Source organism: Paroedura picta, chromosome 15 (genome assembly GCF_049243985.1).
Source record: "Paroedura picta isolate Pp20150507F chromosome 15, Ppicta_v3.0, whole genome shotgun sequence".
NCBI lineage: Eukaryota > Metazoa > Chordata > Lepidosauria > Squamata > Gekkonidae > Paroedura > Paroedura picta.
In genome coordinates, this window is record NC_135383.1 from 16,063,903 (window position 1) to 16,081,126 (window position 17,224).

The 17,224-nt window shown below is 51.5% G+C and overlaps 2 protein-coding genes across 3 annotated transcripts in view; one reads left to right on the forward strand and one right to left on the reverse strand.

The window, feature by feature from the left end:
* Positions 1 to 384: 384 nt before the first annotated feature.
* SMYD4 (SET and MYND domain containing 4) lies at positions 385 to 16,930 on the reverse strand. 2 transcript variants are annotated; one of them, XM_077311922.1, is made up of 12 exons: positions 16,812 to 16,869; positions 15,583 to 15,738; positions 14,691 to 14,857; positions 14,436 to 14,580; positions 9,959 to 10,048; positions 7,329 to 8,448; positions 6,996 to 7,178; positions 5,317 to 5,486; positions 3,468 to 3,600; positions 1,992 to 2,108; positions 1,531 to 1,654; positions 385 to 570 (listed from the first exon to the last, which is right to left on the reverse strand). In XM_077311922.1, exons 3-12 carry the CDS (start codon positions 14,822 to 14,824, stop codon positions 405 to 407), a joined length of 2,382 nt encoding a protein of 793 aa, XP_077168037.1. In that variant the 5' UTR covers positions 14,825 to 14,857; positions 15,583 to 15,738; positions 16,812 to 16,869; the 3' UTR covers positions 385 to 404. The 2 variants fall into 2 exon arrangements, with proteins under 2 accessions (XP_077168037.1, XP_077168036.1); XM_077311921.1 differs by lacking the exon at positions 15,583 to 15,738 and having other exon boundaries at positions 16,812 to 16,930.
* Positions 16,896 to 17,224, forward strand: part of RPA1 (replication protein A1) — a 51,725-nt gene continuing 51,396 nt past the window's right edge. Inside the window, exon 1 of the mRNA XM_077311923.1 lies at positions 16,896 to 17,051. Coding sequence (XP_077168038.1) covers positions 16,938 to 17,051 — 114 coding nt within the window. The 5' untranslated portion in view covers positions 16,896 to 16,937. The remainder of the gene's footprint in view (positions 17,052 to 17,224) is intronic.

Sequence of the window (17,224 nt, forward strand, 5' to 3'; positions counted from 1 at the left end):
ACAACGACCGACTGGTGCCTCTTTCTGATGGGATTCTTTTTTTCTTTTTTTTTTGAGGCCATGTACAACCACCTAGCCGCCCCAAGAAAGAAGAAGAGCTGGGGGGGGGGTTACATCCTGCTTTTCCTATCCAAAAGAGTCCCTTCCTATCCCCACAACAGACACTCTGTCAGGCGGGTGAGGCTGAGACAGCTCTAACAGAACTGCTCTGCAAAAACAGCTCTTGGAGAACTGGAATTGGCCCAAGGTCACCCGGCTGGCTGCATGAGGAGGAGTGGGGAATCAAACCTGGTCCACGAGATTAGAGTCCACCAATTCTAACCACTACACCATGCTGGCTCTCAAGGGGGCACTCTTCGTCTGTTCCCTGGGCTGAAGCCTTACCGCATGGGGCGTGGGTTTCCCTATGATGATCGTGCCCTTTCAGCTGCCACAGGGGCACCCAGCGATTCTTGGAGGCAGGCTTTCATCTCTTGCAGCTCTTGGACCTGGGCGTTCTGAGGACCCAAATGCACAGCCAAGATCCTTTCAGCCTTCTGAATAGCACTTAGGGCTTCTGGCACAGCACACCTGCTCGGAGAAGGAGGTAGCAGTGAATTCTCCGGGGGACAGGCAGGGCAACGCTCCCCTCCTACAGGATCTCAAGAAGGGCTTTTAACTGGGGGGGAGGGAAAGCAACAAGTAGAGTTTCAAAAAGAGCCCAGGAAACCTGCTTGTGGGGTGGAGAGGGGACATCTTTGTGCCTTTCTCAGCCCGACAGTGGTAGCTGCTTTCACCAGGCCGTCCTTGAGAACAGCCCAAATCTTGCACATGCATAGTGCATGGACAGCTTGGAAAGTATGGCCATACGAAGCTGCCTCATCATGAATCAGACGCTTGTTTCAGAAGAGTTGGTTCTTACATGCCGCTTTTCACTACCTGAAGGAGTCTCAAAGCGGTTTACAATCGCCTTCCCTTTCTTCTCCCCACAACCGACACGCTGTGAGGGAGGTGAGGCTGAGAGAGCACTGATATCACTGCTCGGTCAGAATAGCTTTATCAGTGCCGTGGCGAGCCCAAGATCACCCAGCTGGCTGCACGTGGGGGAGCGGGGAATCAAACCCGGCTCACCAGATTAGAAGTCCACGCTCCTAACTACTTCACCAAGCTGGCTGTCTCCATTGAGTTCAATTTTGCCTACTCAGACTGACAGTGGCTGCCCAGGCTATAAAGCAGAAGGTATTTTACATCACCTGTGACTTGATACTTTTAACGAAATGCTGGTGGGGGAGGGAACCTGGGACCTTCCACATTCAGATGTCATTCCACTTACCCATAGCCCTTTCCGAATCCTGTCACTACTGTCTATTCAGACTGACAGGGGTTCTCCGGCTTCTCAAGCAGAAGCCTTTCACGTCACCTGTCACCAGATCCTTTTAATGGGAGATGCTGGGGATTGAACCTGGGATCTTCTGCATGCAAAGCAGAGGCTCTTCCACTGAGCCACGGCCCCTCTCCATGACGTACCGGGACTTGCGTGCTTGTGCTTACCCATTAAAGAGGACTTGAGCCAGCTTGAAGAGCTCCTGACCCACTTCGATGCTGGAGGGCCCGTAATGGGCTTCTACGACCTCTATGCTGCTACGCAGATGCCCCGCTGCCTCCTGCCACTTTCCTGGCAAAGAGAAATTAATGGCTGGTCAATGTGCCAGGGGGTAAAAAAAAACAGGGGGGAAAGAGGGCATTGTTTTTAAAACCAAAATGAAGAAAGAATAACACTTATACCAAGTTAGTGACATGCAAATACGGAGTTTCGATTGTGCAATATTAAGAGTGAAGGAGAAGGAGGGAATGAACCACTACACCCTGCTGGCTTTTCTAACAGCATAAACTCAAGGTCACCCCGGAAACAGACTGGTCTGATCCAGCATGGTTGTGCTTCTTTAATAACCTGCGATATAGTTAAACAGCCCTAGGGGCTTGGAAGGTGGAATATCTAGCCCAGCATTTACCCAGGGTGACGTATGCTCGTGCCAAGTGATCCTCCATCTCGCCCGCCATCAGGTGCTCTGGACAGAGGAGTCTTTGCGCTTCAGACCTGCATCTCAGCAGCAGCTTCACTGACTGATCTGCCAATGCAACAAACACAAAGTGAAGGTCCGTCCCCAACACTGGTCCCCATTCCGCCGCAACACAGACCAGCGAAGCTGGGTTCCACTTTTGCACCTTCCTCTCCATCACCAAGAGCAGGGGTAGTCAAACTGCGGCCCTCCAGATGTCCATGGACTACAATTCCCAGGAGCCCCTGCCAGCATTCACGAATGCTGGCAGGGGCTCCTGGGAATTGTAGTCCATGGACATCTGGAGGGCCGCAGTTTGACTACCCCTGACCAAGAGTCTCTGTTCTCCATCCTTGCACAGCAGACTGGTGGGTGAATGCTGCGTTTAGAGATCAGATCCAACCAGGCTAAATATGATGCAGCTTAGTGGGCCACAACACATGGCAAGGTAGCAGGCATCTGAGTTCACTGAAGGAGGAGCAAAGTGGAGGGATATGTAGCGTGTGCCGGGTGACATGTCAGAAAAACTGTCCGGTTTCATAACACAGCCCACCCTTCCTCGAGCAATGATTATCTCAGCAATTCTTACATCATCCCTATAAGGCAGATCATGACTAATCCCTACATTTTTAATTTATTGTATGGGATGTGTTGTGTGGCCAGGGGATCCAAGGATTGTCGTTTAGAGGCAGTTTTGCCACTGCATGCCTCCACCTAATGTTCCTTGGAGGAACCACCAGCCAACTCCTTGGACGTCTCCCCTCCAAATATTAGCCAAGGTCAGCCCTGCTTAGCTTCTCAGATCTGAAGGCTTGTTTGGCAGCCAGGCAAGGGGCGTTCAGAGGTGATTTGCCACTGCCTGCCTCCGCCTAATGTTCCTTGGAGGAACCACCACCCAAATACTTGGAGGTCCCCCCTCCAAATACTAACCAGGGTCAGCCTTGCTTCGCTTCTCAGATCTGAAGGCAAGGGACCTTCAGAGGTTGTTTGCCCTTGCCTGCCTCTGCATCATGACCCCTGGTGTTCACTGGAGGAACTGCCACCTAAATCCCTGGAGGTCTCCCCTCCAAATACTAGCCAGGATCAGCCCTGCTTAGCATTCAACATCTGATGGAATTGGGCTTGATTGGACTATCCAGCTCAGGACATTAATCCCTGCATATCACTGACAAGGTGATGGCTGAGACAGGGCTAGATCTTCATGGCAAGGGAAAAATCCCAGGGCCTCCCAGATCACAGCTGTCCTGTCAAGGGTCTCGAGACTTCGCACTCCATCAGGTTATTCTGGAGAGCCCTTCATCACACAGTGAAGGTGGATCTGTATGCAGCTTGGGAAGGCCAACACTGTCACCCAGCGGGCTTTGTGAAGATTCTCGTTACTCATCCAAAAGCAGGTCAACAGGGAGAGGCATCCCCTGTGACTCTTACCTGGCTGGCTGTTTTCAAGCATCTCCAGGGCCGTCTTGGTTAGAAGCTGGAGTTCCCACAACTGATGCTGCAAGTGATCTTCCGGGACCAGTACTTTGCAGGCTTCACGAGAACACCGGAGCATGCTCTCCCCCTGGGGAAGACCACGTGACAATCAGGGCCACACACCTGCGCCCATGTAGCTTGTTAACAGGCTGGCTTCCCTGCCCACCCTGCATTTGTTGCAGAAATATTTATATTCCACCTTTTGACTGAAACAGTCTGCAAGGTGGCTGATAAACCATCGCCAAGGACGATGTAAACCAACTACTGTAAACGAAAAGAAAAATAATAAACAGGGGCCGAAAATTCAGCCTGGATAATTAAAATGACAATTCGGCCTAGATAATTAAAATGAAGAAGAATGCAGCTACGTAGGCGGACATATCTTAACCAGTGAAACCTGCCAATGGGGCTTTATTCAAAGGAGAAGTAACATTGTGTTGTCTCCCGACAACAGACACCTTGTGAGGTAGGTGGGGCTTAGAGAGTTCTGGGGGAACCGTGAGAATCAGTGATATGAATTTCTTCGAGGGGGATTCTTGGCGCCACTGCAGAGAAGGCTCTGTTGCTCATTAATACTGACAAAATGTCAGGCGTTGGAGGTTCATACCGGTGTAAATGATCCCTCAACTATCCCGGGGCTGAAATGTTCAGGGTTTCGATAGTCAAAACCACCAAAACTGTGTGCAGGAACAAACTGGTGGCCAAAAAGGGTGACAAACTGGCATAATACAATCCACGTAGTTAGCCCCAGTTAACAACTTGGCTGGACCAGTGGGATGACCTAGACTTCTTCGAAGGCAGTCCCTTGTAGCAAATCATATAGTAGTTTAAGATGTGCTCCACCATTCTCCTCTCAAAAAGGGCAAAGTTTGCAAACCAGCCAAAGAGCACATTTCTAACCACTCTCTCCAGCTGAACACCCAGACTGTGGGCTGGGACAGGGCAGGTTTCATGTCTCTCTCTGCATCAACATACGCATTCCAGAACAAACAGCTGCCTTCAGAAAAGCACACTGAAAATGGTCCCTATCAGCTGGGTCCATTGTTGGTTTCCTTCAGAAACTGTCTCGCTGGAGCCTCTTGTACTGCCTGCTCCCCGTTCCATCATGCCTTCCCAAGCCCAGGCAGCTCCGTTCCTAAACATGCAATGCTGGAAGAAGGGGGCTTACAGCCTGATGGACAGCTCCACAAAGTGGAAAAGTCATCTCCAGCCTATCCCACACCCAAAAAGACAAGCTCTCTTTGTAGAAAAGAAAAAAAATCCAGGAGAACTCAGAATGCTGCTCCACTCTCCTGAGTCATTTTAATTGGAGCTAGCCAAAGGTAAGTGTTGGCGCATTAGGGTTTTGTTTTCCTTAACAGACCAGCATGTGTTGACCCTTTTTTTACTCCACAGGAACTTTCCCTTCCACCAGAGACACTCAGACCTTGCCCTATGAGCATTGGTGTGGTGTCATGGGCAGAGTGTCATGACTAGGATCCTGGGAGACCTGGGTTTGAATCCCCACTTCTGCCACAGAAGTTCACAGGGCTACTGTGGGCTTGTTGCAAATTCTCCGCCTGGCCTGCCTCACAGGGTTGTTGTGAGAAAGCGGAGGTAGGGCTCAGCTGCTTTGCGTCCCAACTGGGCAGAAAAGTGGGATACAAATAAATAAATGCAGCATGCAATGCCTATGCAGTACCAAGCATGGGGCCAGTCTAGGATGTGAATGATGGGCAAAAGATTTCCACAGTCCCTTCTCTTGGAAAGGGACTCAGCTGCAATTCCTCACCAAGGTTCCAGGATGATATAAATTGACTTTTACCTGCAGCGGTGCCTGGCAGGTAGGGCAACGGAAGATGCTGTACTGGGATGCTCCCGTCCCAGAACTGGACCCCAGCTCGCTCAGACAGGCCTGGCACTGACACTCGAAGAAATACTGCGCCAGGAGCTCTCTGCGTCTTTCAGCAGCCCCCATTCGGCACCTGTGAGGTCCTGCCACAAGAGAACAGTGATAACAACACAAAGGGCCACACATCAGAGCCACAAGGAGCAAGCAACCCAGTGGTCCTCCCAGCATCCTCCTCTCTTTGCTGCAGAAGAGACACAATTCCAAAGCTTTCTCAGTTGCCCACCACCATGTAGGAGGGGCGTCCACTTCCTAAAAAAACAGCAGCGCAATTGAACGGACAACTAAGCGTTAAATGTAAGAACAAACCTTGAGTCTAGCAGCACCTTTCAAACCAACACAGTTTATTCAAGGGAACTTGGTTCTGCTGCTTCAGAGCATCACAGCTACCCACCTGAACCTATTTTAAACCTAAGTTACTTATGTTCTTATTAAAAGGGGATTAGACAGATTCATGGGGACAAGTCTAGCGATGGTGACTAGCCCTGGTGACTGAGCCTCCACATTCTGCCACACTAATCCTCTCAATCTCAGAGACAGGAGGCAACACCAGGAACTGACCGGCCACTGTGTGGGACACGATGCTGGACTAGATGGACCCTCACTGCTGGCTGCCCATATCATAAGGACTGGGTTATACAAAGACAGATGAGCCTCTTGTGGCGCAGGGTGGTAAGGCAGCAGACATGCAGTCTGAAGCTCTCTCCATGAGGCTGGGAGTTCAATCCCAGCAGCCGGCTCAAGGTCGACTCAGCCTTCCATCCTTCCGAGGTCGGTAAAATGAGTACCCAGCTTGCTGGGGGGTAAACGGTAATGACTGGGGAAGGCACTGGCAAACCACCCCGTATTGAGTCTGCCATGAAAACGCTAGAGGGCGTCACCCCAAGGGTCAGACATGACTCGGTGCTTGCACAGGGGATACCTTTACAAAGACATATGAAAGCAAATTTTTCAATCCTCTTCCCAGCATCTTCAGGGCTCGGTACAATAACTAATGTGGCCTATCGACAATATAGGCCTTGCACCCCATTTGCAGTAAAGGAGTGAGCTGAGAATGAAAGACAAGGGAAGCAGAAGCCAAAGGTCTGTGCCCCCCCCCCCACCTATACTTTGACTCTGCTCAACAGCTCTCACACCCACCAAAGTAGACTTCAGCTAGGGCTCTTGTGACCCCCCCCCCGCTTTCTTCCATAAGATTAAGAAAATCGGGCAATTTAGTGTTGATTTTGGTTTACAATGTTTTAATGTATTTAAATTACTAAATTATATTTTATTTATTATGTAATTTATATTGCTGTTAGCCACCCTGAGCAAAGGAAGGAAGGAAGGAAGGAAGGAAGGAAGGAAGGAAGGAAGGAAGGAAGGAAGGAAGGAAGGAAGGAAGGAAGGAAGGAAGGAAGGAAGGAAGGAAGGAAGGAAGGAAGGAAAGGAGGGAGGGAGGGAGGGAGGGAGGGAGGGAGGGAGGGAGGGAGGCAAGGCAAGGCAAGGCAAGGCAAGGCAAGGCAAGGCAAGGCAAGGCACGGCACGGCACGGCACGGCACGGCACGGCACGGCACGGCAAGGCAAGGCAAGGCAGGAAGATGACAGTTACTTACCATAGCAGTGGAGAATCTCTTTTCCTTTGGCAATTGGCTGCAAAGCCCGGATTTCAGCAGTGGTGCTGCTAAAAGTCACAGCGGTGTTTGGGTCGCAGGAATGGTTCAGTAGGCTGGCCACGGGGAAAAGGGCCACAGCCAAGCGCACCTGCTGCCTCTTAGTAACTGGTTCCTCTCCAGATCCTGGGAAGGGACGGGGAAGCAACACTGGTTTCAGGGCCATGAGAGAGCCAGCGGGGCCTGCAGGCTGTTACGAGTGCTTCAGAGCCATCGTCAGCCCCTCCTTCTGTATCGCAGCCTGCACCCACCTCCTCAAGAGAACCGAGCACTGACCTGACTCGCGTAGCATGGTAATAGCCTGCGCATTGCACCGTAGCTGCAACATATGCTTCAGCATGGCCTCCCCCAAGGTCTTCAGCTCAGGTGATGCCTCAGCAGGGGTTGCTCCTTCCTGACTCTCCGATGGACTCTTTCCCCAACCTGGAGCCTCCGGGCCAGGCTCTCCAAGTCTCTTGCACAAGGCCGCTACGCTCAGACCGCAGAGGAACAAGAATTCTGGACTTTGCTTCTCCATGTGGGACAGAAGGCTGGAGACGGCTCGGTAGGAGCTGCGGTACTTCCCGTCAGCGCCGCAACCGGGCACGGAGGCCGGGTCCTGCTCCTCGGAAGCTGAGGCTTTGGTAGCAGCAGCCTCCTCTGCGTTCTCTCCGTGCGACTGCCCAGCTAAAGCACGGATCTCTGCAAACCCGGCCACCAGAGCGGCTCGAAAGGCCACGTGGCAGAAAACCCCCAGGGCGAGAAGCAGCGCCCCGAGGGAACATTCCCTCCCGTGGTAATTCCCCCACGCCAGCTGTGCACACATCTGGCCGCAGTACTTGGCATAACTGCAGCCCCGGCAAGGAACGGAGGCCAGCAGCCGCCTGAAGCAACGGTGGCAGTGGAGATCTTCGTTGTGAAGGAGCGGTTCGTCCATTGTCGTCTCAGCGCTGTCTTGCAGCAAGAGGCTTTCCCCCGGGCGCAGCACGCTGGCAAACGCCTCCTCCCTCACCAAGATTTCCCCGGGCAGAACATCCCTGGCAGCAACCAAGTGGCGCCCTTTGCCTGGGGAGACTCTCAAACTCACCGCTGCAGAGGCGCATGAAATCCTGCTGTTTTCCTCCCAGGGCTCAAGGGCCCCCTGGGCTCCGCTGGGCGTGGTGGGTGGCTGGAGAAAGGGGTTGCCCTGGCAGGCTTTCGCTTTCAGCTGCCTGAGTTGACTTAGCAGCCCCTGGTGGCTGTCAGCTGCCGGACTCTGATCCGCAGGCATTTCGCTCTCCAGCCCGCAGAGCACTTCAGCCGCTTCCTCGGCCCTCCCTAGGGAGAGGAGGCATTCTGCTTTCCGCAGCAAGATCTTAGGGTGCCACCTCTGTGGGTAGCCCTCTGCCAGAGCCCTCGCAATGTCTTCCAGGCACACCTGCAAATGAAGAAGAAGAAGAAGAAGAGTTGGTTTTTATGCCCCGCTGTTCTGTACCAGGAGTCTCAAAGTGCCCGACAATTGCCTTCCCTTCCTCTCCCCACAACAGGCACCCTGTGAGGTGGGTGAGGCTGAGAGAGCCTTGATATCACTGAAGAAGAAGAAGAGTTGGTTCTTCTTTGCCGCTTTTCTCTATCCAAAGGAGTCTCAAAGCAGCCGAAAATCACCTTCCCTTCCTCTCCCCACAACAGACACCCTGTGAGGGAAGTGAGGCTGAGAGAGCCCTGATATTACTGAAGGAGAAGAATTGGTTCTTCTTTGCCACTTTTCTCTACCTGAAGGAGTCTCAAAGCGGCCGAAAATCACCTTCCCTCTCTCCCCCCACAACAGGCACCGTGTGAGGGAGGTGGGGCTGAGAGAGCTCTAACAGGACTGCTCAGTCAAAACAGCTTCATCAGAGCTGTGGTGAGCCCAAAGTCACCCAGGTGGCTGCATGCGGGGGAGGAGCGGGGAATCAAACCCGGCTCGCCAGATTAGAAGCCGCCCCTCCTAACCACTACACCACACTGCTGGGTAAGGGTCTTGTTGTGTCTGACTGTTGGGATGTATCATGGCCTAACTATAATAATAATCCTTATTATTGTTATTTAATTTATAGACCACCCTCTCCAGTCAATCACGTGACCATCTATAGCAGGGGTAGTCAAACTGCGGCCCTCCAGATGTCCAAGGACTACAACTCCCGGAAGCCCCTGCCAGCATTCGCTGGCAGGGGCTTCTGGGAATTGTGGTCCATGGACATCTGGAGGGCCGCAGTTTGACTACCCCTGGTCTATAGGCTAAGGACACACTCTCCCTTCCCCCTCATTTACTAGCACCCCTCTCAGGGTTAAATACCACGAACACGATTTAATACCCACACTTTGTGCTAAATGGCTATCAAGACCCCTCCTGGGCTGCACTCAGGCCAGTAATAGACTGCCCAGTCAAAGAAGAGACGGAGGACCTGGAAACACCACTGGGGTTCAGGAAGTCACCACTAGCACTGCTAGACTCCCCCCAACCCAACCTTAGTATAGTTACAAAGTCACTCAGCAAGTGACCGCAGCGCCTCTCCTCCAGTTTCATTGTGAAGAGCTGTCACAGCACAGTACACGACAGCTGTGATTCGCTATGTCCCGCGGCAGTATACACCCAAAGAAAGCCATTGTTCCAGCAGCCTTTCCCTTCCACCTGCGATATGGGCGGGTGCCACAGGTCTGCCCGACAGGTGCTTTGCAAAACTGCAGAGGCAACGCCTGCAAATGCTGAGTATCTCCCGCCAGGTTGTCCCCTGAGGGCACCTTCCTTTCTGCAGGAGAGCATCTGCTGTGCAAGATAGGCCAGGGGCGGCGTTTTGCCTTGCTGTGGTCTTTAGGAGCAGGGAACAGACAGTGGTGTCAAAGACTATCAGGTTCTGCAAGAAGAGCAAGCGCATTCTTCTTTCCCGGGCGAGTGGCTTCCAGCTCACCTCAAACTGGTCCAGGCGAAAAAGGGCCGCTGAACGGTTGGCGTAACACACTGCCCTTTCTGGAGTGCTGACCTCTGCGTGGGACAGCGCCTGCCAGGATCAGAAAGAGGAGCGTTAGCACAGCTGTGAGGCTCTTGGCTCAAAGCTCGGCTGGGCTGCACACTCTTTAGCTGGTATTCTTCTTTTTCGTCTTTTTCTTATATTTATAGGCTCCCCCTCCCTGCGATCAGGCTCAGGGCAGCTTACGAGAAATCAATCAATAAAGCAGCAATAAAACATCGTTAAAACATTACAGTTCAAAACTAATACATCACTCTTCCGTATTGATATATTTCCACTGATTTTCCTATGCTTAGTTGTTCCTACAGGGAATGGTCAGATGGTATGGAGTTTTGGGGAGGTGGAGGCAGCCCCATAGTTGTTTCTCATTTTTTGTCCTGGCCTCAGCTGTAGGCTTGGTGGAATAGCACTGTTTTGCAGGCTCTGTGGCACTTCCCTAGTCCTGTCAGGTCCTGGATGTCAGCTGGTGGCTCATTCCCCCAGGCAAGAGTCTGAATAAGTTGGTGATCCCCAGCCCATGAGAAGTACACCTGGCCTCGATCAGGGTCAGGGCCTTTTTGGTCCTGGCCCCTACCTGGTGGAATGAACTGGAAGAAGAGCTAAGGGCCCTGTCCGAGCTATCACAGTACTGCAGAGCCTGCAAGACGGAGCTCTTCCACCAGGTTGAGGCTGGGACAAGGAACATCTGCTGGGGCCCTCCTCTGAACACCCCTCCCCAGGGCATGGGACTGACAGTTCACTGAGTTGACAAGAGGGGAGAAGGGAGAGTGAGCTTCAAAACTAAAAAGAGGCACCTTACATTGGAAGCCTCCAACCTTTTTGTGTCTGAAGGCACATTTGGGATTTGGACACAGCCAAATCTGCACACAGCTGCAGGAGGCGGAGCCAGCCACCAAATGATTGCCAGGACTTAAGTTCAGTAGCACAGTACTGATAAATCTCTTTCTACTTTTTGACTATGGAGGAGCCCCTGACATAATGTTTCAGGCTTTGAGAAGCCCCAGAGGTCATGTCAGCTGGCCAAGCCTCCCTGCCCACACCCCACAAGTGCAGGAGGACTGGGGGGGGGAGAGATAGGGCGTGGTTTAAGGCAGGATTAGGCATGCAGGCTCCATCCCCTCCCAGGCACATAAACTACGAGAGAGCTCACTCATACTCAGGAGGGGGAAGCGATGGAAACAGCCAGTTCCCTAGCTTGTAGCCAAGTCCAATAACGCAGGAGGGGAAATGTTGCGGACCCCCTTCAGAGCTCCCATGGACCCCCAGGGATCCACAGACCCCCTGGTAGGGAAATTCCTGTTATTGAGCCTTATGCTGTGGTGGCAGCTGCCGCCAACGCTACATCTTAAAAAATCTGCACAGCCAATCGCATTTCTAGTAGTCGATCAGCAATCTTGCTGGGCAAACGCTGCATCTGGCCCCACCCACTTCCTTAAAAAACACTTGACAGCTGCCAGAAAAGGTGTGAGCACAATGGGGGGTCCCCTGTCTTATATATTCCTTGAATAAAAGAAAAGGAATCACATGTGCCAGAACCAGATTTTGTAAAACTATCGTAGCAGCCGTTTCAAACCTGGGAATCCCCCTAAAGCTGTCTGAATTACCCTTTCCAGGGAGGGTTTCTGGGCTGAATTTCATCTTGATGGACAAGCAGCCTGGATTGTTCACGATGTGAGTAGAATATTCAAGGCCACAAAGAATGCTGAAAACCAGCCAGCTTCAGTGCACAGCTGTGTGAAGGAAAAGAGGCTCTCTCGTCTTATCTAGATTTGTAGCTGCTCAGTTTGAAGCACGGTAATGAGACAATCTTGGCGAAAGCACAATCCGTGCAGATACAGGGACTCAGACAATCCATGCAAAACCAGAGAGTATGCAGAAGACTCTTGCAGCCAGTACCACCCCCTAAGAAGTCACAGAAGCAAAGGCGTGATTAAATCAAACAATTGAAACGAGTTTCAAGATTATTTAACTGACATGGCTCCCTAGGAAGAAATTCTGGCAAGGGTACTTCTCTGAAGGGGCGCCACTCAAACGCCAAATTACAGTTCCTTGGATGCTTTTGTGGAAAGCTGTGAAAAGTAAACCAGAGTTAAACTGCTTTAAATCTGTAAAGCAAATTTCTCCCTCGAAGCCAAAATGGCTAGACTGAGGAAATCAAGCTTGATTCGAGTCCAGGAGCAACTTAGAAACCAATGGGATTATTTTTTTTTTTTGGGGGGGGGGGATAAGCATTTGAAATTCAAAGCTCTCTTCATTGGATACAAGTAGGAAAGGTGCTTGGTGCTTATATCTCAGTCTGAAAGTGGGAGGAATGTTGCAAAGGGTGCAAAGATAAAGACAATAACATCAGGAAAAGTTAAAAGCAGTCGGAAAAGACAGATACAAGATGCGATGAACTGACTCGAAAAAGGAACCTGTGATTTTCAGTTTGCAAGAAGAGGAGCTGTTTTTTTCGTTGCCCGCTTTTTTAGTATTGGAAAGTCTGTGAGGCAGGTGAGGCTGAGAGAGCTCTGAGAAAACCGTGACTGGCCCAAGTTCACCCAGCTGGCTGCACGTGGAGGAGGGGGGAATCAAGCCCGGCTCTTCAGATCAGAGGCTGCCACTCTTAACACTCCACCATGCTGGCTCTCGACTACCTCCCCAGAAGCCTGGATATTCTGTGGAAAGGCTGCAAGGATTTCCTGGGAACTGAAACGTAAGAAAGCCAACTAGGGGAGAGATCAATGTCTCTTCCGGTCTCTTTCCTTCAGCATCGCAGGGCTCTCTCCCTTGCCCTCCACACCAGGTGGGTTCTGCCTGCACACCCTAAATGCGGCTGTTCCTGATAGCAAATACCGGAGATTATAAATTGACTACATTCTATGAGACACACGAGAAAACAGGCTGTGAGAGGGCTTCAATAAGGGTGCCACTTTCAAGAACACTTTAATTGGAGGCGCCAAAGAGATATACTTGGACACATTTTATAAGTGTGGGAGCCTCTTCATTCATATTTTAACCACCTTATAGTCCCCATTATTACATCCCATGAGTGTATTTAAATAACAGACCACTGAAGAAGAGAGCAAGAGGGGTTGATTTGGGGGGGGGGGAGTATTTTTTTTGTCACTCATCCACGTGTCAATATGCTTTGGATTCGTGCAAGAGTGTGTGACGGAGGTTGATGTTTTTAAATTGCATATGTGCACAGGAATTGAAATAAATATTTGTGTTTGAATATTCAGTGCATTCTGCAGCTGCTCAACCGTTAAGGTTCCTAGATCATTAATTCACCAGAAGTCGGAAGCGACTTGACAGCACATCACATGCAATTTCTGTGAGCCAGCAGCCCAAAGCGGTATGTGATGGATGAGCCTGTGAATGAACTACGTGCAGGAACCTTGAGCTAGGACCTAAATAAGAAACTGTAAATGCCATGTGAATGCTCAGAAGTGCACAGGTACAAGAGCAGCAACTCAACGACAGTTTGGCTTCAAGCGAGGGCTCTGTCTAGGTTTGCCAGGCCGCTCTGGCTACTGGTGTGGGATGCCAGGTAGGGTGGGAGGGGATGGGATGGGATCTAGGATGGGAAACTCTTGGAGATTTGGGGATGAAGCCCAGGGAGAACAGGGACCTCAGCTGTCCATAGAGTCTACCCTCTAAAGCAGCCAAAAAAAAAGTAGCAAAAAAGACTGACAACCCTGGGTTTCCTGAATGGGTAGGAGTTAATTTTTTATATCTGTTCCACATAATATATTTCTAGTAAGGGCTTGGAGGAGGAGCATGTCTTAAGTGCCACTCGGCCTTTAACACCCACTCAGGGCGGCTTTCCTGCCTGAGTGCCTCTGCCTCCAACCGGCTTGCTTGTCTGTCCAGCGGCCAGCCAATCGCCTTCCATCCCACACCCGGGACCACCCCCTCCTCCTTCCACTTCCCTCCGAGGCTCAGAGGCTGCAGATTCCTGCCATGTGAGAGCTGCCCTGCTGGTGAGTTCCCTAACAGCTATCTGCAGTCTTTCTAGGTCCTGGGGGGAGGCCGTCCACAGAGTTCAACCCCCCCCCCCAATCTAGCGCCTGTTGTATTCCTGAATGCAATGGGCTTGCCCCCTAGAATTCTTATAATTTGGTGTTGTCAACTCCCCCTCCATCCCAAAATGGCCAATGATGGGTCTGGAGGGGATGGGAAGGGAAAGGAAGGGGTCCCAGGAGGGCATGTACACAGCTATGCTTCTGCATGATTACATCACTTCTGGGGTTTCTCAAAGCCGGAAGAACGTTCCAGGGGTTTCGCAATGATAAAAAGTTAAGGCTCCTCTACACCATCCATTTTCTCCGGGAGAACTGATGGCTGTAGCTTGGAGATGAGCTAATCCCCTGGTCCCACCTCAAGGCTGGCATCGCTGCCTCAATCTGAGGTTTGGGCTACACAAGGCCTTTACCTTGGAATAGAGCATCCCTGCCATTTGGTACTGCTTCTTCCGAAATCTCTCATTTCCTTCTGCCTTATAGAGCAGCGCCATTCTAGGGTCTTTCTTCACACAGTAGTTCCTGGCCAGGCAGTGCAAATACTCTTCATCCTCAGGCCTGTGGGGGAGAAACAGCAAGGGTGCGCTGAGGCTGGAGACCAATAGACTTGGCAGAGAAGCTTCTGGACAAGACGCAGCTAGAACAGCTGCATTTGTGGTATGACTTACTGGAACAAAGACGAGACCAGAAGAAAGTGATCCTGGAGTGACAGGGCAGAGCGCAACCTCTTCTTCAGGGCCGGCTCCAGGGAAGTCCATTTCTGCTTAACGTAAGACTTCCATTTTTCCACAGGCAGGTCCATTATAAGCCAGTCAGAAAGGGAGGAGTCATCCACCTGCAAGAGTTCATTTGAGTCTAGAGTTGTCAGTCATTCAGGAAAGTGTTATGTACGTAAGACGGGGTGGGGGGGGGAGGAAGAGGCCAAATTGATCGTTTTAAAAACTTATGTTTGGAATATTTTTAGAATAGAAATGCTCTTCAGCCTAAGAGGGAGGAAATTAGCATGTATATCTTGTACCGGTTTTTGCTTAATAGAATCAGAGTCCAGTAAAATAAAATCAGAGTCACGCCCTGAATAAATCTTTGTTGGTCTTAAAGGTGCTAGTGGACTCTGATTTTATTGTGCTACTTCAGACCAACACGGCTACCCATTTGAATTGGGTTTATGTTTAGTTTGCCAGCAGGTATTCTCTGACAAGAGTGCTCCAGAATTGTTGTTCTGGGAGATTTCGACACTTATGTCAAGGGCAGCCTGTTGAAACCAAATTAGGATTTTGTGGCCTGTGTGAACAACAGGACCTTAATTAGCTGGAAGGCCTTGGCCTCGGTGTCCTATTGTTGGCTGTCCAGAGGAACTGGTTGGCCACTGTGTGAGACATGATGTGGGACTGGATGTACCAGCAGGACTCTTCTTAAGTTCTTAAGTTATAAAGGCTGCGTAGGTAATGACTGGGGAAGGCACTGGCAAACCACCCCGTATTGAGTCTGCCATGAAAACGCTAGAGGGCGTCACCCCAAGGGTCAGACATGACTCGGTGCTTGCACAGGGGATACCTTTACCTTTTCAGTTGCACATATTCCATGCCTGTCTGGTGCCTCTATGCATGCACTTGAAAGCTCACGCCTTGAATAAATCTTTGTTGGTCTTAAAGGTGCTACTGGACTCAATTTTTGATGTGCTACTTCAGACCAACACGGCTACCCACTTGAAAGGCTCTATGGTTTGAGATAAATGTGTGTTAATTCACGCAATCAGGATGTTTCCCAGTTAAGTATTAGAATCTGCAGTCCCCTACACCCCCTTTCCCCCTCAACATGCACTGTTGTTGTTTTTTTAGATCAGGGTGGCATAATGCTGGCAGGGGCTCAAGGTAACTGTAGTCCATAGACAACTGGAGAGCAAGTTTGGCCACCCCTAGTATAGATCATATTCCATAACCCTATCACTGTATTCTGGCCACAGATTAAAGAATCTCAAGCATACAGGGGCCAAAAGCAGGGAGGTAAAACTTGCTACCTGCACCACATCTCAAGGAACTGATTCTTATTTCAAGGATAATTCAAGTGGGCAGCCATAAGCAGCATCATAAAATTTGAGGTCAATGGCACCTTTGAGATCAACAAAGATTTCATTCAAGCTGTGAGCTTTTGTGTGCATGCACACGTCCTCAGACTTATGGATGAGCACGAAAGCTCACACTTTTGTTATTTCAAGGAACTGACCCTTATTGAGTTCTTAAAAATTCACACAAATTGAGAGCTTCTCCATCACTGCAGAAAGCAGCTTTCAGGTAACGTGCTGCAATCAGGGTTGATTATTCCAAGAGATCTGAGGGTGCAGCCCAGGGAGGGTGGGGTGATGTCTCAGCAGGGTCCAGGGGAACTGATCTCCATAATCTGGAAATCCTAATTCCTGGATATCTCCAGGCCCCACCTGGAGGTTGGCAAGCCTGGCTGCAACACTTTAAAAAGGTGGAGGGACACACACAGACACATTCCCCCTCCCTCTATGGCAGGGGCGGCCAAACGGTGGCTGTCTAGACGTGCACGGACTACAATTGCCATGAGCCCCTGCCAGGCACACGTCCATGGACAACTGGCCAGCCTCAATTCGGCCACTCCTGCTCCTCTGTGCGGGCAACGGAAGTCGGGCCAAAAGCCGCCCACCAGAAAGGGCGGGACGCAAAACTCCCGCGCACAAACGGCCGTTAAATATTACGACCGGCAGCGAGCGTTTCTGAGCATACGCAGAGCGCTTCGCCGCCGCCGCCGCCCCTCCCCCTGCGCACCTCCTCTCCTCGCTGGGCCAGGGAACGTCGCTGCGCCGGCCTCGTCCGTCAGGACTGCGCATGCGCCCAGGCCGCCGCTCTGCGCGTGGGTTTCCCTCCCCCCACCCGTTCCCGGGCGAGGCGCGCATGCATACGGCGAAGTGGCGCGGGGGGCGTGGCCTGGAGGCTCTTTGGCGCGCGGGAAAGGCCGGAGGAGGCGTCGGCAGCATGGCGGTCCGCCTCAGCGAAGGGGCGATTGCGGTGAGCGAGAGAGGAAAGCGGAGGGTGGGCGCGGAGGAGGGCAGCGGCTCTGGCCCCTCTCAGTCCCCCGTGGCCCGCCCGCCTCCTTCGGGAGGCTTCTTCGCCTTGGGAAAAGTTAGGCCTCTGCCCCCCCCTCTCCCCGTCGCTGCGTCTTTAACGCTGCGTCCTGTAGG

Excerpts from the sequence above, each read along its gene's own strand:
- SMYD4 (XM_077311921.1), bottom strand. The coding sequence starts at position 14,824 with ATGGACCTGCCTGTGGAAAAATGGAAGTCTTACGTTAAGCAGAAATGG. Across the intron at positions 8,449-9,958 it reads TTCGCCTGGACCAGTTTGAG|GTGTGCCTGGAAGACATTGC; the intron begins GTGAGCTGGAAG and ends CTTCATTTGCAG. Across the intron at positions 571-1,530 it reads GCTCAAGTCCTCTTTAATGG|GTGTGCTGTGCCAGAAGCCC; the intron begins GTAAGCACAAGC and ends TTCTCCGAGCAG.